Source organism: Sturnus vulgaris, chromosome 9 (genome assembly GCF_052056855.1).
Source record: "Sturnus vulgaris isolate bStuVul1 chromosome 9, bStuVul1.hap1, whole genome shotgun sequence".
Classification (NCBI taxonomy): domain Eukaryota; kingdom Metazoa; phylum Chordata; class Aves; order Passeriformes; family Sturnidae; genus Sturnus; species Sturnus vulgaris.
Genome location: NC_142251.1, coordinates 11188498 through 11213659, shown reverse-complemented (window position 1 = coordinate 11213659; position 25162 = coordinate 11188498). Strand labels below are relative to the sequence as shown.

General features: G+C 41.5%; 1 protein-coding gene across 17 annotated transcripts in view; it reads left to right on the top strand.

Annotated features, from left to right (window-relative positions):
- Positions 1–25162, top strand: part of PTPRF (protein tyrosine phosphatase receptor type F) — a 375185-nt gene that overhangs the window by 126278 nt on the left and 223745 nt on the right. For all 17 annotated transcript variants that reach the window (XM_088169800.1, XM_088169793.1, XM_088169799.1 and 14 more), the window contains exon 3: positions 3420–3581. In XM_088169800.1, the coding sequence (XP_088025926.1) occupies positions 3497–3581 (85 nt within the window). In that variant the 5' untranslated portion in view covers positions 3420–3496. The remainder of the gene's footprint in view (positions 1–3419; positions 3582–25162) is intronic.

Here is a 25162-nt window from a genome sequence, read left to right as displayed (position 1 = left end):
TACAAAGCCATCTGGAGTGCTTAGCCTCAGCCTAATTTTGGGTTATGTAGTCTAGAGTTTATGATATTGCCAGGACCAGATGCAGAAGAAGAAATGAGAATGTACGTGTGTTTTTGAAAAACCTTCTTGTACTGTGTCTGGGCTCCCAAATGCGGTATTAGTTGTGAGATGCTGGCCAAAGCAGTGAGATTAAAGGAGGCCTTTGAATGAAGGGACTGAGATCATCTGGTGCACAGGAAATTGGTCCAGAAACAAGAGAGAATGGCCTGAAGAGGCATGAGGCTGCTGGGGACAAGACACTTTAAGAATTGTAGGAGCATTATTTGGTCGGTTGCTGTTGTACTTGATTTTGCCGAAGCTGTACTGACTTTGTTTAGCTTGATGCCAAAATCTACCAATATTACCTGTTTTTTAGCTGCTTTCCATCCTAAGCTGCCTTCTGCCCCAGAAAAGGAAGCCTTTAGCATTGGTTCAGGATTGCTGTTTAACACTGTCAGAATAACACGGACCCTTCTAAGGGTTAACTGAGCTTCAGCTGACACCCTTGCTTTGAATATTGGGTTGTCTCCTTGGGAGAGAGCATCATCCCTTCTAAAACATGAGAATGCTGAACCACAGGGAGATGCTTTTTAATATTTTCACTTTCAAAAGAGAATGACAGCTACTGAGATTTATAAAATTTTAAAACATTCCAATTTAAAGCTCTTTAAATATTGAATGCAGACAACTTTTCCATAGCGAGAGCAACCATGGCAAGAGGAAGTGGCAAATTTTGATCCTGTTAAAGGCCAAAGGTGGTCTATTAACTTTAGAGGGACAGATATCAGTCTGGCATAAGAAAATCTGGCTTTTCTACCAGATGGTAAATTATTTAGAGCACTAAACAGTTGAAAAAGATCAAGTCTATGAAGCATCTGGTAAGGGTATCTGACAATTCATCAGTTTTGCATAGTGCATGCTGTATGTATCTCATGGGCTAGAGAGGAAAGTTATAAATCTGTTGAAACTGGAGAGAAGCTTGATCACATTTACTGAAAGAAGAGAGAAATCAAGAGACAGACCTATTCTTTAACTGAGGTTTTTGTGTTCCTGAGAGTTACTTCTGAATGAGGGCTGTGGAGGTGCCATTGACACGACTCTGAGCAATCTGTGCTCAAGATACACCGTTAGATGAGACACTTTTGTTGTTAATGGAAGTGAATGAAAGAGGAAAAGCTCTCTGAAAGCTATTCATCCCCAATGTGGTCTGACAAATACCTAAGATGTTTCAGCACCACCTGTAAAACTTGTTCTCTGTCCTAATCTTAGAGAGCTTGACACACATCATTAGTTTTGACATAGTAATTTCAACCCTTGGTGTTTCCCAACCCCTCCCTAAGAAGAGCAGCCTCTTAGGATTCAGGCTGCTGTGGAGCCAGATGTAATGCTGCTTAAATTGCTTCAGTGGGCTCTCTTCTCCAGGCAGCACAAATTACCCCTGGACATGCAGAATTTATGTTTGTAATCATCACTCTTGATCCAGGCATTTCTTCCCATTCCAGTATGGGCAATATCTGGGGTGCTGGCCAACACTGGGCCAACTGCTTGGGTCTGGACTATTCTGTCATTGGAATAGAGCTTATGCAGGTTCAAAGATACAACTACCTGTATCTGTCTTTGCTATGTAAGACATGTAAATGGTGCTTTTAGTAATCCTTTGGTGAGAGTTGAATGAGGATAGGGAAGATGGAGGGCAGCAAAGATGACGGAGTGTGTGGCTGGTACAAAGAGCCTCTTCTGCAGTATTTAAAATTTTGCTGCTGAGCTTAGTTCAATTTATGCCTTCTCATTGAGACAATAAAAGCAGAATGAGATGATCAGTAGTCTCTCTGCATCTAGGTTAGAACTAGGTTGTTTTGTAAAGTATTTTCAGATGTCTTGGGTGCAGAAGATGTTGCATAAATAAAGATTTCTCTGTGTTGTGCGATATTGTAACATGTGAAAAGATTTACTGTGCAAATACAGTAAGAGAATGGAGAAGAATCGTGATCTCCTGTTTGTTAGTACTATGTACTGTAAATATTTGCCAAGGCAGATTCTCTTGAGATTTCTTGTGGATTTCCCTAGGCACAATCATTGCTGGCATTCTTTGAGCACCGTGTTTTTGTCAGAAGTAGATGTGCTCGTAACTTGTGATACTTCCTTCAAAAGCTCAGCAGTTTCAAAAAACAATATGCTTCCAAACCTAGCAAAATTCAGAAATATCTTTGTTAGAGCAGTCTTTAAGGTGTTTTTGAAATGTCTGCCAGCACGAGTAAAAGTGGCATTTGGGCCACAAACAGTGTGCATAGTTGCAGGTTCTTTGCTTCAGGGATACTCACAGGGTTCACTCAGGCTGGCATCTGCCAGCATGAGGTTTTTTCACTAATAATGCTTGTTGGAAAATTTGGTAACTTCTGCAGCTTAGTGGAGAATCACATCTGTCTACTTTTAAATAACTCTTGGGCTTGTGTTGAGATGCTGGTACTGAAAGTGTCACTGCTGAGTGTGGTTGCTGAGGGTGTGGTGCTTGCTAGCTCCTTTCAAATCTGTTTTAATAGGTAGACCATAGACTTTGAGATGGAAGTACAATGAGTATATTCTCATTAAAGATAAAGCAGATACACAGAAATTGTATTATTTTTAAATATTTGCCTTTTTTGGATTCATTTTCAAGGAATTTTCTGTATTTCAGTATTCAAGCAAATGCCCAAGTTAAGGCAATTCACAGGATAATTTGCTTTGTTTTGGAGAGGGAATATCCAATTATCACTCCTTTTAGGTAGTAATTTCCTCCATTTTGGGGAGTTTGAAGCTGAGGTGTTTGCTTTGGCTAAAGCTTCTCTTTATAGACACTTTCCTTGATAACATTCTGCTGTGACTCTGGTAGCTCGTAAGTTGACAGCTGATCCAAATCAGCTTCTGTTTCTTCTGCTTGAACCCGCTGAGACTTGTCTGGTGTACACCAGCCCAGCTGGATGGTCCAAGCTGTGCTGCACATGCAATTTGATCACAAGCCCTCCCTACATATGCAGTCAACCACGTCTGTCTAGGGCACATGGGAGGAGAGTTACAAGAGCTTAAGACTGTTTCTTGTATGTAATGTGCAGCTTCAGAGCTATTTGTTGTGAGCAGCAGCAAGGAAAAGATGCATTAATGGGCCATAAACCAGACTATACGTGAAGGTAAACTTGGAGACAGGTGCATTTATGCCTGCTGACCCTTGAAATCAGCTTATTGAATTCGGAGGCGTGTGTGGTGCTCTACTGCTCATGCAGGGAAGATAGGTAAATTTCTCTTTGAAAGTATCTGTAATGATGTTTTTGCAGTACAGTTTGGTATACTGGCAGTTAATCTGTGTGTCATAATAATTTTCCTTTTCTTTCTTTTTGGTTTTGCAGGAGTAAGTCTGTGTCTGTAATACTGGATGTACTGACCACTTGCCTCAGACTGAAGAGGACTTGCTCTGCTTTGGAATATGGTGCCTAACTTCTGCATCCCAGTACTCACTGTGCCAGCAGCCATCCTCTGCTGCTTGATGCTGCCTTTAGCAGGAGCGGACAGTAAGTAACATTTGATTTTTGGAAAGCTTGAATGCCTTGCAAAATTTATTTCCAGAAATATTAAACCTTCTTTCTTTGTACTGGAAAGAGAGGGCTAAGAGACAGCTCCCCCCCAGCTTTCTATTTCCCAGTGCGCGCATTGCAGATAAACAGGGTGTGTGTGAAGGGGCACAAGTAGAACTAAAAAGACTGACAAAATTTATTCAAGTGCAGAAGGAATTTCTGTAGTAGCTGCAAGATCAAAACCTGACAGTTTGATTTCTAACACGCACAGATGAGTAAAGAAAATTGGGGGCGGAGGAAGAAAGAAGTATTGGGGTCACAGTAATCCCTGTTAGTTTTCCCTTGTTCTTTTGCCAGCTCTCATAATTTGTGTAGCACTGAGACTTCTCTCCTGAGTCAGCAGGCAATTGCTGTTGGAGAAGGCTGCTGGGGAAGAGGGTGCGAGTTCTCACTTTGTGGTGTAGCTCTCCTACACCTATATTTTGGCAGAATTGGAATACAGTGTTTCCTTGTGGTCATACTTTTAGCTGTTGTGTCCTTGCTGTTGTCCTGGTAGTCTCATAGAGTTGCTGTGACTGGCTTTAATTAGCCCCATCCAGCCAAATGGAAATATGTGCACAAAATGCTGTGGACAGACAAGAGGAGAAAAACATGGCTAATGGTAGCCTGCTAAAAACACCTTACAGTAGGAATGTCTTAGGGAATGGGTTATGCAGAGAGTAGGAAACCTCGTGGCTTTTTTGCATAATCTTGGGGTGTGTATTTGTTAAGCAATGCCCAAGTATTTGTGCAGACCCCCCTCCTTTTTTTTTTTAACCTGTACCCAGATTTTCAGTGTCCAAATGTCTGCACATTCATCACAGACTCTGGCAGTTGTGAATACTTCTTGCCTTTGAAAGTACCCAGGACTCCTGGGATGCTTGAGTCGGAGCTGAGGGTGACCATTATGCACCTCCTGAGCTGCCAGCAGTCATCTCTTTCTTACTGCAGCTTTAGTCACCAGGCTTAAATTAGATGTAATTTTGGGAAAGTTGAAGGAGATCTTGATTCATGTTGGTAGGGAGCGTGGCTGAATGTAGGAAGTAGACTGGGAGGTCCTAAATGTCCTTGACTAAAAGGAAGACCTAAATTTAGAGAAGCTGGAGAGAAGAGCGAAGGAGGGATGTGAAGAAACATACAAATTCAGGTTTTTTGTTGTCATTAGAGATGACTTGCACAGGCAGCAGACTAATATGGGTCTGTATGAGTCTGAGCTGCCCAGTTAAACTGAGGGCAGCAGCTGTCTCCGTCCTCAGCTTACTTTGCTGTCCGCTGGTGCTGTTTAAAGGCGCTTATTCAGATCATGTTGTCTGCACACTGTAGCCCATTTTGGAATCTGGCATAGAGAAGTACCTGTTTAGTGTTCTGAGGTGGATAAAAATTACCTGAAATTTATTATCTTCATACTGGCTCCTGCGAAGGAGATAAGTATCACTCACATCACAGATGGGCAGAAGCTGGTGGAGTTTGAGATGTCCTAGGACAGTTCTTGGCCTGAGGGTAATTTGTGGTAGAGGTGATTTCCTAATTTTGTGGAATACTTCCACATACTTAACTTTTAACAAAATTGGCTGTGTTTTTTTGTGGTGTCTCCAATATGGAACATTTGTGTTGAGCAGCAGGTTTATCTGTATGTTTGTCTTTTTCTCTGGTGCAGACTGATTCTGAATTGCTTTTTCCTAATCTGGAAGGCAGCTCTGGAGGGCACTGACCTTTTACCACCACAGCCACCATGGATTAATCATGGGTTTCCTAGGATGGAAAGTGTTGCTCCATGTATTTTAGCAACGTAGACTTTTTCTATCATCTTACCCACTGAATCTTGCCACTGACCCTCAGAGCTGGGAGCTGTGTGAAAGGACCTGTCTGCTCTGTGCCTCTGCAGGGGTAAAATGTCAACCCCAAACCCTGCATTTATGGGACCTGCTATCAGTGATGAAGCGATTCAGTAGTGAATCCGGCATTGGAGAGTCCTGATTCAGGACAGTAGTGCAGGGCAAAGGGAAGATATGACAATATATGGACGCTGGAACTTCCAGAAGAAGCTAGAGAGGGATGCTGTGAAAGGAGCACCCCATGTGCACACATCTGTTTTTTAGTCCCCATAGCATCCTGTTGGCTTCAGTGAAAGAGCATTTATTTACACTGGTTATGGCTGTTTCCAAGAAATCACCGTGATTCTTCCTTTTCCCCATTGCAGTGCTGTTTGGAGTCAGTGGAGGGATGGGCAGGCTCTGTATCTGCAAAGCATTCCTGCATTTCCCCCCCTGAAAACAACAGGGTAGTGGGAGCAGGGCTATCCCCAGATTTCCCCAAATTGCTTTTTATAGGCTGGCTGGAGATGGGCTGTGCTGCATCCCTGGCAGCAGCACAGGCTGGGTGCCCAGGGAGCGCCCACGGCTGGGTCTTCCCTGCCTTCCCCACCTGCTGCTGCTCTAACACATCTCAGTGTTGCTGCTGTAGCTTCCCAACAAATAAGGCAGCTGGCAGAGAGCTGGATGCTAATGCTAAGATAAAGCAGATTTAGTGTGCATTGCCTGTGGAATCAGCACCGGTGCCTCCCCTGGAATCGAGTTCACTGTGAAGAATGTCAGTGATGAGGAGTTGAAGGGGCTTCCAAAGGTTAAACTGAGTGTCAGGAGAAGAGGGGCTCGCTGGGTGCCTCCCTGGCAGCAGGAGGGGAGTGGTGGTTTCCTGGCTGCTCTGGTGGGGTGCTGGGAGGAGAAGGTGAGTGGGATGGGACACATGCGCACAGACGGTGGATACAGAAGTGCTAATTTGGCAGACAGCTATTTCAAATCCTACCCAGCTTTTACAGACTGCAATAAGAAATTATTAAATTTTCTCTGTGATCTGACTGTGTTTCTGTCAGGGTGACCCTAATTCCATTAGAGCAGCTCGGAGCTGATTCAGGATGGCTGTTTTACCCATTCCCTCTCAGCTTGCTTGTGTGGTTTTTTATGCACTCTGTGCTTCCCTGTCTGTCAGCTTTTGATTGTGCATGGGAAAAATGGCTTTGCAGATTTCAGTTAATGTTCAGTGCAATTGTCAACTAAAAGATGCCTTTTTTCAGCTTTTGAAAATGTGTCATTTATTCTAATAAAATAAAAACCAAAAAAACACCTCTCAAAACAAAATGCAGAGAAAATGGGGGAAAATCAATACTGTCATGAGAAATCATCAGCAATGCCTTTTGTTGTCTTGGTTTTTTAGAAATTAAACTTTGTTCTTGAAGTCCTAGGCACAGGTTCCATTAGCCAAAGGAAGAGACTAGGTGACCCATCCTAGGCCTTTTCTAACCACAGTATATTTTGGTTTGTCTTGCACGGAATTTCAAAGGGCTTAAGGAATAAAACCACTTCAAAAGTGACCTTGTAGAAGGAAAGAACTAAGGCAGAATTAGGCCAACTACCTGTGAATTGATACCTGGTAAACAAACAATTTGCACCTTTTGATTTCTAGAAGTAGAGCAAACTTGGCTTTTATTTGAGAGGGTGGATGAAACGTGCCTCAGTGAGCTGGTGTGGTTAAGGCAGAGCTCGTGGTCCCATCACTCTTAGTCAGAAGGGATCCCAAGACTGAAGTTGCTGCCTTGCCCCTGAAATGATGATTTACTTTATATCCGAAAGATGCGCATCTTGTACATGAGGTTTTTTTGGTGTTTTTGTTTTGTTGTTGTTGGTTTTTGTTTGTTTGTTTTTTGGGGTTTTTTTGGTGGTTTTTTTTTCCATTCAGTGTTTTTTGGATGCTAATTGAATTAAGGAGACACATGTTAAAAAGAATATAAAAAGGTAGGATGCTGATGCTTGTGAAGGTTGGGAAAAGAAAGAGTACTAAGATGGCTTTTCTAGATATGGTGATGTCTCAGAGTCTAAGAATTGTAAGATGGCCTTTCTGGCTTCAGGTGAGCTCTATTTTGCTAGGGATTTTGCATTGTACCTGAAGCACTGTCTGGAGGTTTTAGGTGGAAGAGCACTGGAGGGGACATTTGTTATGGCTCTAGTTTCTCCTTGTCCCTTAACTCTGCTGTTGGCCCTTACTGTTTTGTGCTCCCAAGACCAGCTTGGCTCATTTTGACTCCCTGATTCAGCTCTGCTGCTTTTGCTTCATAACCTGAATGATGCCTCAGCAGCAGCTCAACCCCAAATACAGCTGTTCCAGGCCAGGCTGTAGGACAGACTTGCTGTTGTGCAAGCCTGGAAAATGGCCACTTTGCAGAGCTGGGCAGCAGGATCCCATTCCAAAAGCTGGACATGAGGCTTCTCCACTGCTGCCTTGCATCAGTTTCTGTTTCCAGGTTTCCTGTTTGCATGCCTGTCCCCAAACACTGCATCTGGTGATTATGTGTAATTGATGCGATTGGATCCAGGTATTGCAGCACAGGTAAATACTAATTTTCTGCAATTCTACCTTGACTAGCTTGACATATTCCATCAGCAAAAAGAACATGGAAAATACTGTTTAGGAAAGCCCCTGTACCTGAGGCATTGAGGTGGTGTCATTAAGGGACAGGTTGAAATATTAACTGCAGTTATTGTGCAGTGTTTATTTTTGGTGTCCTTACTCATCATACATAGAAATAGGTATATTTAGGTAGGAATGGGTTCTGCACTTCTTTGTAAAATACCTAAATGCTGCCTGCTCCTACCTAAATTCTGCAGCCATCAAGGTAGAAGAGATGCTGTGAGGACAAACATCATGTATAGAACAGACAACAGATCTTTTTCTGCATTTATAGCCCTTTTAGCTCCAGCATTTGCAGAGGGCTTGAATTTGTTTGGGTTGCTACCCACAGCAAATCACAGCATGATGATTTGTCTTTTTTATGTATTGTTAAAGCCAACAGCATTCATCAATCAACGTCAGCTGACAGGTCAAAGGTCTGCTTAGCCCCAAATCCCTCATCCAGCAGTGGTCAGTACAAAGACTTATGGAGGTGTAAAAGCAGAATAAATATATAGTGCTCTCTTCCTGTTGTCCTCTTGGAGCCCTCGGTGAGTGGTGGCTCCTGAGCCCAGAGAGGTGCTGTAGTAACTGCAGCCAAGCTTACTCAGGGTTTTGCTCTCAGGCAGCTCTGAGCCTGTCTGCAGGGACATCTGGGGGCAGTGGTTTGCTCAGAGACCAAGGTGTAGGCTCTGGCTGTTGCCTCTACTCCATGGCTCATTGTTTAAACCCCTCACTGCTCCTTTGCAGGGCTAAGCATCCCCACTTGGCCATTTGCACCATTTGGACTCGGCTGTGCAGCCAGAGTTCCTCTCCTGCCTTCACAAGGGACTTCTGTGATTAAGTATCCATGTGAATTATCCAGCACAGTGACAAATGTTGAGGGGATGATATATTTATTACTTGTTCTTTGAGAGAGCATGTGCTTATTGGCTTGGTGATACAGAAAACCGATAGAACTACCTGCTTACAATTTTATCTTCAGTGTAGATTCATAGATTTAAGGCCAGAAATCAGATCAGAGCAGTCTTTTACTCTGACCTGTGTAGCACAGGCTTTATAATTTCAGTAGTAATTTCTGTATCTACTTTTAGCAGCTGTGGATGAGCTAGCACGTAGCTTTTGAGAGGCTGTCAAATCATGATTTGAAAACTAAATGATAGAGAATTTACTCATCTCCTATATGATCTATAAAAATGGCAAGTAATCATTACTTATCCAAATGTGTATTTACTTCAAACTACCTTTATGCATTTTTAGGATTTAGACACTGGATATTAGAACATCTGTCAGTGAGGCTGGAGACTCCTGCTATTTAATGCAATCTCCTGGAGAAGCAACTTGAAGTGGAGGAGTTAGAAAACCTGAAAGTTTGTCCTTTTTGTTGTAGAAAAATAGACTTGTCTTGTTTTTTTCTGACCAGATATAATTTTTATTGTTCTTCACTAATCCTCCTTTTCAATATGTTTTTTAAAGTCAAGGGACCAGGACCAAGACAAATAACTGGCTGTGTTTTCCAACAGTACAATGGCACTTTAGCTCTTTTAGCCACAGCATTCAGCTGGGAACATGGTCCTCCACTGTGACCTCTGAATTCCTTTCTGGACCTCTGATTCCCAGGATGCAAACTCGTATTTCATTAGTGTGACTTGGCTTTTTGCTCATGAATATCTGCCCCTAGGTACATTAAAATGGGTTTTGCCGGATCCCAGCTTGTTTAGTCATCTGAGTAATTCTTTAAAGGTAATTTCCCCTGTTTGTAGCTGACTACCAATCTTGGTAAAGCTTACCCTTTACTTTCCAAATCTAATTGCAAGTTAGTTGCATTCATTCACAGATGTTAATCAGTTGTGGCCATTTGCAGAGGCTGCTATGTGTATTTTAAGGAGATATTTAAAATACCTATAGTAATGATGGTAACATTCTTTGCAGATGGAAAGGAGTACCAGAAAACCAATAAAATAATATGGTTTGTCGTGATGCTCCTGGCTATTACTAGTATTGATGTCAGAAAGGGAAAAAGTACAAGATCTGCTGGAGCTTTCAGTGTTTTAGCTGAGTAGTTGTAAAAAGCAATGATGTGGTAATAGGAATGCTTTTTTGTATCTTTGATTATCTCTTCATTATACTGGTGCTTCAGAATGCTACTGTAATATAAGATGATCAAGCTCATTTTTGTGAACAACCAAGAGAATGAAATTTGTTTGCTCAAAATGTTAGTCAATCTTTTTTGATGTTAAACATGCCTGGTTTAAAAAGGAGTGGGGAAAAAAAGCATCTGTTCATGGGTGCTTTTTCTCTGGTAAGTTGTGTATCTTTATGTATCAGGAGCTGAAAAGCAGTGGTGCACTCTTAATTGAATGCTCTGTTTAGTCCCTTGTGAGAATCAGTGCTTTGTTTGTGCCAGAGACAAATCTCATTTATTTTGTTAGTGTGAAAACACTGTAGGGAGCTTACTGCAACTTTTAAGTCACAGAAATGTCTTTTGTCTTGCACTCTTTACTGACATATGATCACTGAATTAAATCAAAGCACTTTTTATAGTGGATGATGGCTTTACATTTGTATATGAATTGTAGCCTGCAATGCTTGAGCTTTGAATGTTAGTTTTGTCTTTCTCTCTTGCATCATAACATTGAGCCTTCACAATAAGGGGCATTGACATGGTATTAAAAAGAAATAATTACAGAATATATTCCATTTCATGTAGTATAGGCTGAAATTACTTTGCAGTCCTGCCCTACTTTTCAGATGGCCCTTCACTCCTTATATTACTCATTGTTTCCTTCCAGCCTCCCTACCACCTCAGTAATTAATAATAGATTTCCAGAATTTTTTTTTCCAGGAAATTTTCATTTTTTAAGATTGGATTGACATGAATAGGTAGCACCTGGTCAAATCTGAAAATAAAATGCCACAATTTTCCAACAGATGTTCATTGCACCAAGGGTGACTGTTCTGAGTTGGTGCTTTGAGTAAAGTCAGCATGTCAGGAACAGATTTGGAGTTGGTTTGTCTTTACTAAGTGAGGTTATTCTGCTTGAGCTGATAGTGGATTCTCTGAAAGTAACCAGGGTCTTGGACAGGACCATCATGACCAGTGTTAGCACTGATAAATACCACAGATTTAAAAGGAATCACTCTGAATTCTTGCTTGCTTTTGCTACTTTTCTTGCAAATTTTTTCAGACTTTTTTACAAACTGTGTCTATATATGATAACTTTGTTGGCTTACCTCAAAGGTGAGTGATGTAAGCCTTGGCAGTTAATTGTCACATGGGGAGAAGACAGTGACTGTTGAGCCTCCACTCTTTGTTATAAGGGTGCAGAGCACCTACGAGATTTCTTTGTTTATTTTTAGCCAAATCCACTTCAACTGTTGTGTTACTTCTGTTAAAGGTTGTTTTGAAAAGGGGTTTTAAAGAGGCCGGGAAATACTCAGCAGTTTTACACATACAGAGATTTTGTCCCTGGAAAACTCCACTTGTAGTAACCATTTTGAGGCTCAGCATTAGCACAGCTGTGCCTAGTAGGTAGGGCTGTTCCTTTTCACCCACTTGTCAAAAGTTGGGGTTTTGTGTGAGTGGGAGACAGAGTTGCAAAGCTCTCACTTTGGCCTTGTTCCTATGACAGGGGATTGCCTTGGTTTTCAAACACGAAACTGAAATTCTGTCTTTTGAGGTAAATGCGAGAGTTCTGTGCATTGATATCAGAAGGGGTTTCAATTCCTGTATTTGGGGAAGAAAGACATTTTGGAAGTGAGGCAGCTGTATTGTACTTAAAGAGTGTTTAATTTACAAGAGGGAAGATTCATTGAAAGAGCAGGACGATGAGTAGTGAGATTCTTCTTACATGCTGAAAATGGTTAAAATACTGATCTGATGATGATGACTATGTATTTAGGATCAAACAGATGCTTTCAATTTTTCCAGGGCACAGGAAAACCCTTAAAGAAGCAAACTTTTCTCATAAGCAGATACTTTCATATTCCTATTTAAAGGTCTGGGATTCCTGATCCTGACACAGTGTTCTCAGTGTTGGCCTGCTGAGTACAGAGTTTAGTATGGCTCTCAGGAGGATGCTGAAATTAGTCCAAGACCTGAAAAAGCTCCCTTTACTCTTGTTTGATGTAACAGGTAATGGTCCTGGTTGTTGACTTGTCATTTATACTTGCTGTATGTAACTTCTAATATCCTTTTTTTATGCTCCATTACACACAGTTTATCAGGGGTTAACATGAAATTCCTTAGTTACAACCAGTTCTATTCAGCTTTTTATGAGTTTGTTTCATGGCTGAAATGTGCCCTGCTTGGTCTTCAGGCAAAGTTCAAGTTGAGGGACTGTTTTGAGTTGGACATTTGTTTTTGGTTCTTTCTGCAGAAGTTGTCTTCAAATACTCTTAAAAACAGAGTGGAAAAATACTTTTGTACCCTTAAAGCTGACTGTGGTGATATTTATAGATCTCTAGTCTAAAATATCTGTGAAAACATTTGACCAAAGCACATCTGTGGTAATGTCCAGAGAGCGGAACCTGGTTTGTGGAAAAAGTGACCCATAGAAAAACAGGCTGCTGAATAATATAAAGGGAATTTCATGCTGGATCACCATGTAAAGGATGGTGTGTGAGCCCGTGTGTAACTCAATTGCCTGTATATTCATTCTGTGCATGTAGCCAGAGCTGCTGTGATCTCAGCCTTCCCAAGAGCCAGAGGTGCACAGCAGAGCCGTCCTCCAGCGCCCAGCCTGGAACGTGGGCAGAGAGAATTAATTCACACCGACACCATGAAGTTCCTCTTGTAGTGCATTTGTCTATTTCTTGAGGCAGTTGTGGAAAGAGAGAGTGGTTTTTTGTTGAACTTGCTCTCCATGCAGGCCACAGGGGCTTGGTCTTGTCTTTCTTGGCAGTGACTGTTGAACCTTTATTCTATCTTAGTAAATGCATGGAACATTTAACATATTTAACTGCCGAAGTTTTGTTGTTTGTTTGTTTTTCTCAAATGCTGAAATACACCACTGTCTGTAGAGTTGTGTGCCCTATTTTAAGGGCAGAGTATGTTTTGGGGATTTTTTACACATTAAGACAAAATCCCTGTATTGCTCAGTCAGCATCTATGCAGTGCTCAATGTCTTTTCCATTAGACACTCAGCCTTCTGTTGCAGGTAAAGGGTTTTTTTGGAGGCAAATTTAGCTCAAAAAATCTGGCATTGTCTATAATCTGTAGTGTTTTGTGTGAGAAGAACTTCCTGTGTAATTTTGTGGAATTTAAGAAACCCCACTTAACATATGAAGAGTTATATGCAGTATACCATGTGGTGTTTGCCAAGTTTATGTCAAATTGAAAAATTATTTTCTGTTACAATAATTGCTGGATGGTGTCAAACTCTAGATCCATTTATACCAAAACTATCCCAACAATAAGCTTCCAGTGATGGCCAACAAATGCTAGACGTTTTAAAGAGGTACAAAAAAGTTCATCTCATACTCTTGCCTTTTCTCTCCACCCATATTAGTCCCATTTCCTATGTGAAATTAGAAGTTTTTCTCAGAAACTGGACTTATATTACTCCTTCTGTAGAGCTTTATTAATTGCAACAACTCTAAATATTGTTTTATCCGCATGGGCAAAGGAATAATATCTAATGTATGTTTGTCAAGGTCAGATCAATCTAATTTCCTTTAATGACAGGCTAACAGGCTTTGTGAATGGAGAAGCAGTAGATGTCATTTATCTTTAGTAAAGCTTTCAGTGCTCCCTCATGAGACTTTTTCCTGTGAAACATCTGCTCATAGGGTGGGTATTTGGCAGTTTGGTAGCATTCAGCATTTGCAGTAATGATCTCTCTGATGGAATAGAGAACATGCTTATTAAATTTGCAGGCAACAACAAGCTGGGAAGAGAGGCAAGCATGTTGGAGGACACCATTAGAATTCAAAATGATCTTTACAAATTGGCGAAACTGTCTGAGAGGATGCATGTCAATAAGGAAAAATGTGGATAGATGTTTGAAAATAGGAGTAATCAGCTACATAAATACAGAATGAGAGACAACTGCCTAGACAGCTGGTATACAGAAAAGGTCTTGCAGTGCTAATGGACCATAAACCATACAGGAGTCGACAAAGCAGTGCTCTTTTGAGGGGGTTAGATATCACAGTGACAGGCAAAAATGAGGAGTACCATCCTGAAGGCACATTTAATAGTCTTTCTGCTCTGCTCACATGGGTGAGGGCTCTGGTGAAACATCTCATCTTGAGCATCCTGCTGCCAGAATGGAAGGATTAACTGGGGGATGCCAGTCCTTCCCATCCACTGCTAGGAGAAATAATGTGCCTGAACTGCAGTTGGGAAGTTCAGGTCAGGCACTAAGCAACACTCACAGACATGCAGGATTGTTGGGTGTGGAATTGAATTTCCTGAGGAATTTCTGGAATTTCGTATGCAAACAGAAAGTGTTCCCTCAGATATGTTCTGAATAGGCAGTGTGATTTTTATTTTTTTTAAATGAATGTTTCTTTGTCCTCATTTATGAATCAGGAAAGGTACAGTCTCATAGCCTGTCTTCTCTAGATCAGCTAGTAACTCTTGTATTTTTATCTTGTCCTTTTTTATCCTCCTCTCAAGTGACAATCACTGTCTTTCCTCTGACTATGGAGCTTTGTGTGAAAGTGTTTTCCAGGCCCTTAGTCCTCTTCAGTGCTGTTCTCTGAGTTTGTAGCTGTGCTCTAAAGGTACTGGTGGGTGAAAACAGGGGAGAATGAGACTTGCAAATATCCCCAAGTTTTCTCATGAACCCTTGTAGATTTGCTGTCTTTTTGCCCGTGTCTGTGCATGACTAAAGGTCAGCTGCCCGTTCCAGTGTGTGGTTCATCTTCTGAAGTCATACAGTTAGCTCTGCAGATTGTAGCAGCTAATTCTGTGATTTGTTTTTATCTCAATACATGTTATGTGTTTATCTGTAGGTAGTGGCTGCCTGGAGACTTTACCATGCTATACATCTGTTCGTTGGCCAGTGTGTGAGCTTTGATGGTTGCAGGGGCTTTGCTTGCCAAGGCAGGGCTCTGGTGTGTATCTGGTGGCTGCTGCCGTGGTGTGCAGGAGCCCATCTCTCTGACAGCACCAAACATGTGTGCTGTTCTGCATGACTGTCACATATTGCTGAGAAAGGCAGCGTGGTTGTGCCAGCCCCTATAACACAGCACCCAGAGCAGGTCAGAGGGTCTGCATGTGGACCACTCCAGGCAAACAATGCCGCTTTGCTGTCCCGAGCAGCACTGACCAGCAGCTCTTGGGAGGCATTTGAAACAGCTTCTGGCAACACAAAATGCTTTGAGAAACAATTTCAAAGAATGCTGTAGGTCTTGCAAGACCTGCTGATTAAAATATGTTTAAATGCTTATTTACGTGTATGAAAGGGAAAATGTATTAAAAGCATCTATTTGTATAGAAGGCTTTTAATGTTAATGGTAGGGGAAGGGAAGATGGGTAAGGTTTTTTACCTTCTCCCTCCTGTAGTCATTCTTGCTATGAATAGCTATACATCAGCTCATGAATTTCTGTCTGAGTGAGGTCCCAGGGCTGTATGAGATGGGAGTATCTCATTCTTCATGTTAAAAGATTACGGTTAATTTATTGCATGTTTGTTGTGGATAAGAAAAAGCTATTTACCCACCTAGACTTTTCCTTTCCTGCGTTTCATAGAAGACCTATGCACTTCTTGCTGAAGAAGTACAGATCAGAAGAGATTTGTCTTTTTAATGAATTGATTTAAATCAAATGCAGGCCATTACATGAGTTCCTGAATTCTGGAAACTCTAGCCATTATGTTGGGTGTTTCTTTGCCATCAGACTTTGACTTCAAACTGCAATTATTTTTCACAAGATGAAGAATGAAGTCTGTTGCCTGTTATGAATAATAGAGTATGGTAATATCACAGCTATATATGCAAACTCTGCAGACTGGCGGCACAGCTGCTAAACGTTACGTTTTTAAAATATGTGCAATCTGTTGTCAACAGAATTAAAACCAGGAACATTACATGGTTTGTTTTGTAGGGAAATTTAGTGATGAATTGTTCTACATTTTGACCTTTAAAATTTTTTTGAGTGTCTGAATCTTCTAGTGAATTGGGGAGATTCTCAAATTAAGACGTGTGGAATTCTGATGGCTACCCTGACATTTCCTAGGCCTGGCTGGATACCTGGCCTTGATTAGTTTTCTAATGTACCTGCACTGCCGAGCTGGAGAGGCTCACACACTGCACAGCTGTGCTTGAAGTGATTGTACCGTAAACCTCATCCAATTAAAAGGTGAATCCTGTTCTGGTAGTGGAAAGTTGTTTTACTGTTCCTCTCCCCTGATATGGATGCGAGTGGAAGTGTTGAAGGGAAGTGTTATCGCTGTTGCTTTTGTAGCTAGCTGTTATCTTCCATCTTCATATACAAAAAAGTGAGAAATGCAGCCTGCCCAGCTGTCTGAGAGCGAGTGTGACTCGGCAAGATAAACCTTCACTGGCTGTAATGGGCCTGACTACAGATGATCATCCAGCTCTTCACTACCATCTGGTAGTGTCCTGGTTTGAACCACATGCAGCAGGAGAAATAAGGTGGAAATACAGCAAAGAACAGCAGTCGATCTTTTGGTGCTGAGAAGGGAATAATGCACACTCAGGACACGTTCTGCTCTCCTCCTTCTGATTATGGAGTGGGAGAGTAAGAGGGAACAACCTAGGAATGTGAGAAAGGAGTAAATGGGAAGAATATAGAACGTTTAGGTTTTCTGTCCCTCTTCAAAATAGTCTTTGAAGTCCTGCTGCTTGGGAAAGGATGCAGACAAGCACTCCCAAAATGCCAGTTCCAGGGCAAGGGAGCCTGGCACTGCTGAGCAGCTCCTTGAGTGTTTCTGTGCTCCATTCCTCTCACCTGCAGAACGAAATGCCAGCATTAGCAGATCTCTGATTGTGTCTGTGCTGGCAGAGGGTCCCAGAACTGATTTATAGCACTTGTTCAGCTTTCAGCGAGCAGCAAATGCATTGCTTAATTATTCATGGCAGATGTATTATTGCAGGAAATTAAGACATCGAGGAAACAAGTAAAAACTATTACTGAATAGAGCTATAAACAAGGTAAGGTGGAAGGGAATGCAGTAGAAAAGCTCTCAGATGCTAAAAACCCCTCGTTCTCAGAAATGTTTCCCCCCTTCCAAAAATAACTGTTTGAATTCCCAGATATGCAAGATCGTTCATAGCACATAATTAAATATTCTATTAGCTTACAAGTTGGGTTTAATTTGCTACATTTATCATCTGAATGATCACATTTGTGAATGTGTGGAACCTTCTGTGGCTTCTTTCAGCGTATCTACTTATGTAATGACACAGTTCTCTTTATGTCTCTGACTTCCCTGAAAAGATTTGACATTTCATTTGTGCTGGAAAATGTAGGTCAACCTTTGGCTTTCTGTGCCGAAGAAAGAGGTTTTGGGTTTGCGTTTTGTGTCCTGGATGTATTGCTGTGCCTGGAGTCATGGTGTTCAGTGCTGCTGCAGAGAGAGCAGCCCAAGGCCCTTCTGCTGGCTCCGGATTTCCATTGTTTGAAACCCCTCTGCAGGCAGGCACACGTTCATCCAGCTCTCTTTCAGATGCTGCTGTAGCTTTAATCAAAGATTTATTTGTGTGTGTCGGTGGCCTGTGCCATGAACCTGCTCTCTAACCTGTGTTGAATGCCCCACACTCACACAGAGGCCAGAGCTGTTGGTTTTGAGGAGCACCAGCAGTTTCTTGGTCATCAGGTGATGTAGGAGGAGCCTGGTGTTTGATTTCTCTCTGTATGTATAGAGGGAGTTTCTTATTATTGCTACTCCAAGTTCCCATTAGCTTTAAACTTTGCACATTTCATGACAATTTTTTAAATATGTAGTCAGTAACTGACCAAACTTCACTGAGAAGGAAGTAGTTTAAAGACAACCCTTTCAACTCCTCTTTCAAGATTAGAACTATTAGCTTTATTATAAAAGTTAGGGGGAGCATCTCTTAAGTTTTTGTGTAACCTCAGGCTTCCGAGAGTTTCCATTTCATTACTGTTAATAAGCTCATTATTTTGGTACATATGTAGTCATTTTGGAGCCCTTTACTTTATAATTTCAATTATGTAGTTTGAAATGGAATAATATTAGAAGTCCTGTTACGGAGAATTCAGAGCAATTTCAGGGCGAACAAATGAAATTTACTGATAAAATAGCCTTGTGTAGTTCATTCCTGTGATGGGAGATGTTTTAGTCCATTTGCAAACTTCGGCTATTTGGTGATTTCAGATAGAGATGATGGAAGGAAAATACTCTGTAACTTATCCTGTAGGGTTAATTTTCCTGACTCTTGAAAGCACGGTCTGTGTGCAGCACATATGTGACTATAACATTTCATACAAATTGGGCAAAAAAGAGGTCTTGCAGGAATCACACTAAACCATGAGCACTGAGGAACATGCTCCTAATTGTGTTTTGTGAATGCTTGCTGTTCTGTACACGTGCATCTCAGGATCGCCTAAACAGAGCTTTGCTTCCAGACCTAATCAATTGGTTCTCGAGCCGTTTAGCTTTTTAATTACTCTTGTCAAAGTGAAAATTATGTGAAAGGACTTCACTGTGCAATTAGCTGCTGAACATTTTCTGCAGCAATAGTGGGAAAACAATACCAAGTCCCAGAATAGCAGTAGATACAACCATAGGAACAAATCTGCTTCAGCAGAGAAAGAGATAGTCTGGTAACTAATCTGAATGAAAGATAATTTATTTTTTAAATATGCATATATTCACAGATGTGAGCAGAAAAGGCTGTTTGTGTGAGAAAAGCCTGTCCCCAGCAGAATACTGAGTTAGTTATCGTTTGCTGATTTCTCTCTGATTTGAGGGCCCTGCTCTGCAGGCACAGGTTGCAGCTCTGTCCTCAGCCATGACTGAGGATGTTGGAAGAAGTGCCAGCTCTTTGACCTCCAGACTGCTGGGGGCTGAATTTTAGAAAAAAAGGATTCACCTTTCCAGTGCTGCAGCCATGGGAGATCGTGCACAGTGTGTTTCTTCTGTGGACAGCAAGAGCCTGTTTGGTGTTCATTCAGTGATCTATAGATCATCTGCTCAGACAAATTATATCTCTCAACAGCTTCACACTAAACTAATCTGGGCATTCAAAAAATAAATAAATGAGGCAGTGTCTATAAAGAGCTTCCGTCTAGTGAAGTGGAGCAGTTGGAGCCTGATGAATGAATCCCATTTGAACACACTGGCTGTGTGTTCACTGCTCCCCTCTGCTGAGCTCTGTCACCCAGGACAGCCCTTGCTGGAACACACTGTGCATAGCCAGCAGCTCAGCCTGGGACCACGGGCCACCATGGTGAGGATGGGATTTGGACCACCTTGGCTGGTTCATGGCCCCAGTGCAGAAGCCAGAGCTTGCCCAGGATATCCCAACTGCTGCTGGTGCATCCCAGGAGCTGCATGACGCTCTCCTGGCTCTGCCATGTTCCTGACCAAAGTGCAGAGGCACATTTTGGGCAAGTACCATTTGAGGAAGGATCCCTTCAGTGCTGCTGCCCCTCAGAAGTGTAACTCATTGGCCTTCACGAAGTTAAAACAGTGTTTTTACAAGTGAGATTGAAAACACAGGTTTGATTTTCTGGCTTCTAAATTGCTGAGCTGATGGAAGGGAGCTGAGTCACTGCGTGCTGACTGACTGAGCCCACACTCCTTCCCTGAGAGCAACGCAGGGAGGGCAGCTGAACAAATCCTGGTACTCGTCCTCCCGTGTTTGGAAATGCTTAATAGATTGGGAAGCTCAGAATTTTAATGCAGTTCTTTTCTGTATTGATAGAGGTCTTTGAAGTCACTTGAATGCTTTACTAAGCATACATATGAGAATTTAGGTTATTTGTATCAGTGCGCTTGATGGTTTCTGATCTTCATTAGGCTGTGTACCAGGTCAGTGTGCATGCGCACCTACATGCCTAAAATAATTTATTCTGCTGCCTTTTAGCACCTGCTTCAGGTGGAGGTGTTACTCGAAAAGGAAATTGTGTCTTCTGAATAGTGAATAACAAAATTTTTCTCAAGACACAGTGTGTTTTACAAGGATTCAATTTCCAGGACCGTACACGGGTGGGATTTTTTGTTTTCCCGGGAGGTGGTGAGGGCAAAAGCAGCAGTAGCAAGACATCCATTCTTTGTGGAGGTTTGAAAGCAGGTGAAAGGGCTCAGAAACCAGAGGGATGCTTTTATTGGGTCTGAAATAGTCAGCACATCAACATCTGGTTTTGGATTATAGCTAGAGGCAGCAAAATACGAGTATAGAAAGTTATTTTTAATTATGTAGAATGCATTGTCTGGGTATGTGTGTAAGCTGGCTGCAGTGAAATCAAGGAAGCCAACACATTTTAAGCTTAATGGTATTTTGTGAACAATCTGAGAACAATAAGTATGTGATAGGAGCTCCTTTTTCTATGTAATACCTATTTAATTCAGTGCTTGAGACAGAAGGGTTTTGGCAGTAGATGGTCTGTGTGCAGGGAAGGACATAGGTGCTCTTAATTGCCAGTTTTTCTAGCTGAAAATCTGGAATGAGTGTGCTGGGACTCTGGGAGGGAAAAGTCTCATAGTTAAAGCAGTTTTTGATGTCTCAGAGGTTTGAATTTCAGAAGCCATGGACTTGTCTGTAATTGTCAAAGGGCAGTAAATTATTTTTAAAAATAGCAAAATGTAACCTAAATGCAGAACATAGTGCTATTCCTCTTACACCATGCGAGTATTTACTAGCAGGACAAACCTACAGAAGTTTTTGGATTACAAAGAGTTCCAGATTGTCTCCAGTGCTTGCCATTGTATGAATGTTAGTGCTGAGGTGTGTATTGCAAGTCCCTTGGAAGAAGAGTGAAGGGCTGCTTAAAATTATGGAAAGTTTGAGACTAGGCTGTGAGCATCAAGTTTTTAAGCTGAAAAAAGGATAAGCAGGAGGGAAAAGACTGCATTTGCTTGGGGAAACTTAAACATCTTTTCTCAACATGTTTGCAGATGGATCACCTTATAGGTGTGTGAGAAGGATTTGCATTTTAGAGCCCTGAGAAGTGCTTGAGAGTGTTTCACTTCCCTCCTCCCCCTTTGCTTCTTGTCATTTAACATTTTGGAAGTTCTTTGGGTAGTTACATTTTTGTCTCTGTAATAATTATCAAATTATAAATTATTTTTATAAGCAAACGCTCTTGACTGTGGATAAGCAATCTTCATAAATTATTTGGTGGGATACTTAATTTGAAGTTTCTTCATTGCTTATGACAAGATGTTTCTGCTGCTGTCACAGTTGATGATTCATAGCTCAAGTGAAGTGCTTAGCACTTCAGAAAAGTTGTAACACAGGCAGTCCTACTCAAAGTCTCTCCATTTAAAAAAAGAAAGAAAAAAAGAAGAAAAGAGAGCTGTGGTGGACTGTGCTGAAATGGTGTATGAGGCTGGTCTGCAGGACTGGCTCCAAAACATGAAGAAGGAGGCAGGGGCCATTCACTGATACTGAGTCAGAGAAGCTGAGGTAACATAGGCTCTTAAATCCTTTATTTTCTCCTAAGCACATGTGTGAGCAGTCACGGGAGTTTGAGAGTCTGCTAATGTTTGTACATGTGTGGGAACAGGGTGCTCCCTGCAATCCCATATGATTTAGGGCATTCTGCTTGACCAGCTGGGCTCATAGCCCTGGATTGCATGTTCTTGCTTCAGCCATGGGGGTTCTAGGTAGGTGATTAGAAGAAAATGGAAAATTGAGCGGCTTTAGACTGGTTAGAGGAAAAAAGTGCAAGGTGGGGTATTGAAGTACTGGCACCATTTGGTTGTGGCTGATGCTGTGCTCAGTCTACATGGCTGTGTTGGAGCAAAAAGGAGCCCCTATTAAAATTTCACAGAGACAAACCTCAGACATTTTAGGGGCTGGAGGAAGAGGTAGCTGGCTGCTGAAATTCTTGCTGTTTTTCCATTACTGATACTTTCCTTGGGAGAAGCTTCAGTGAGGAAGTCTGACAGATGGCAACAAAAGGAAAGGTACAAACAAGGCACTCCTGCAGTATAAACGTTGGGCTTTAACTGTTTCACTGAAGTGTTTAAAATATGTGTAAGAATTTGGGCAGAACTACACAGACATGTTACAGCAGTTAGGTGAAATTTCAGGAAAAAAGCCATGACAGTTGTTTTTTCCTCAGCCAAACTGAATTCCAAGGATGCCACTGGGAGCAGCTGCACGAACTGAATATTGATGGGCAGCTGGTGCAGGTCCTGCGCCCCCACCAACTTCCTTCATGTTTCAGGAAAACTCTCCTGATCTTATTTCAGCCATCACATTATAGGAGTGCATTTGCAGCTGTACAAGTTCAGTGAAAGGAAACAAAATAAAGAATGAGCCAGGAGAGTTTAAGGGAGCAAGGTGGAATCTGGCTGGTTTGGACAGGTGGTGTTCGGGGGCTCTGTATTGGCAACCAGTCGGGATTAGGACAAATTCACTCATTTCAAAAGATTATTTCAGGTTTTGGTAGGGTTTTAGCTTTTTGACTACTCTTGTTCTCATCGAGGGGGGAAGAGACTGGGGAATTGAAGGGTTTGTTGTTAGAACTGGATAAGGTAAATATAAGTGGAGGAAATTTTAGATAAATTGAGGAGTTCATAATGTGGACTGCTTATAGGCGTCTGTCTTTTAAATTGAAAGCATTGTTGTAGCTGTTGTGTGTTTGGAAGCACTTAAGGTTTGAGTGGACCATAAAAATGTGTGCAGATGTTCTTCCTTCTTGACTCTGAGCATTCAGGATATTCAAACCACTGCAGTGGCTTTCTTCAGAAACTGTTTTATGAGGGTTTCCACAGTATTTTAAAACCAAAGCAAGACTGTCATGCCGATGTTTAACCTTCACTAGGGACACGGTGTAAAAAAACGCTCCAGTGTGTTTGTGTATGTATAAATTGCACCCTTTACACTGTAAAGAGAAAGCCTTTTTAGTCAAAAGCAAAAGTTGGTGAAGTGAAAAGGTGAGCTGCTGTCCCTCCACATCACTGCCAGATCTCTGAGTGCTCGGTTTCTTAACCCTGGCTTTGTGCTGCTGCTGTGCAAAGTGCGACTTTGAGCTGAACTTATGCTGGTTTTGACTGGGGATTTTTCTTTGGGAAGTCATTGAGGAACTATTGAACATGAACTCAATTTAGACCCTCCTAGGACCTTCTTTATTGCCTGTTGCACATTTGCCTGAAATGCTGACAGAGAAACTAATGCTCTTTTTTAATATTAAGGAACAATAACAGCTTATTTAACACTGAGTAAGAAAGAGGCTTTAGCAGCAATGTACTTCAGTGAAATAACGAAGATATTTCTGTGAGCTGCTCTACATCAAAGGTTTATGAAGCAGGATTTCTCTGCCACAATGTGACCTCTGCAGTGCTTCAAAGTGCTGGTTCTTTGCACATCAGCCAGCTCAATGTTTTTACTTTGACTAGTGGTGTTCCTGCTTAAACCACAGAAAAGGACTTTTATCTATGCACTTTCTGGGAAAACTTTTCCTTACGCATATGGCCTTTGAGAATCTAATGCCACAAATGTTTTTTCAGTTGCCATATGAGCATACTTGGCAGAGATAGAAGGAACTTGAATACAAGTGAGCTTCTTAGGGAAGAAATTCTTTTTTTTTGGTGATTTCTTTTTTTTTGGTGATTTCTGCAAAACTGAATGCATGTCCTTTCAGTGGTATTAATTTTTGCTCTTTTGGAGTTGTAGCGTGTGAACTTGAGTGGTTTTCATGTATTGCTGACGTTTTAGCACTCTTACTCATCAAGAAGCTCTGTTTCATTTTGAGCATGTGAGCTTTATTTCTGCACATTGTGTCATGAAAAGTGAGAGTAATTTATTGTCTCTGTAAATGGGAAGTGAGATGTAGATGAAAGTTCTCTTGAAACCCATAACAGCCAGCCCTTTATCAGTTGATGCTGGCCAATATCAGCTATTTTCCCTACAGGAAATGAAAATGTTCCATCATTAGGCTGGGACCTAATCGGGTTTCCTTCACATTCCTTCCTCATCTCCCTATTTCCATCGTGTGTTCCTTTGCACTGGAGACTACTTGTGTGCCATATAACTTGGGTTTTGACATAACCTATAAACCTGTTTGTTTCCTGTGGATTTTTAAACACTGGTAACTTTCCAAAAAACCTGGTTCTACCCATCAGTCTCAGAAGCTGTTCCATTTTGGTTGGGATTCCCCTTGCAGAGGACAGCATGGTGGGGTACTCTTCTCCACATGTCCTTGGGAACTTGCCTCATTGCCCTTTGCCAGGCAGGGCTCAGGGCTCATGCCTGTGGTGCATTTACAACTCCTTGTATCAAACACAGATAAACCATTGGTAGCCCATCTGTTTTCTTCCTTGAAGAAAGTAAAGGAAAACCAGGACTGTCAGTTCAAGTGTTCTTTGTACAGACCCCTTTTCTTCTCGGAAAAGCCACAAAGAACCTCTGAAAGCAGATGTAGCTTAGGTGACACTGCTCCATCTGGATGTGCAGACAGCTTTGGATTCTGCTTCTCACTCTGCTTTTGGTTGGCTGGGAAGAGGAAGGACTTGGCAAAGATGCTGAGAGTGACACAAATTTCATTTGTCCTTCCAGACATGGGAATTAAAATGCCTCAGCATTTATGGAGGAAGGTAGTTAACAAGGCTAGTTACAGTTAGTCTCCTTACTTTTAGGTATGTTTTCAGCTACTGCTAATGAATTTAAGAAACAGATGAGTAATTTCTGCTTTAATTAAGAGTAATCTTGTGATTTGAAATATGTTATTTTTTGCAGTGGTTTTTTTCTGCTTTAAAAGCTGGTATGGAGAAAAAGCAGCTCAATAGTCCATTTAATGAAGTGTAAAAATTACCAGGTCATGCAATCTCTCCTTGTATTGTTCGACCATAACATAATATATATTCTGTCATTATTCCCACCCCATCCATTAGCCATCACAGTTCAGAAATAAACAAATTACCTGCTTCCTTCTCCATTAAATGCAATTTTATAAACTGCATTATAACAAAGCTAACTGAGCTATAAGT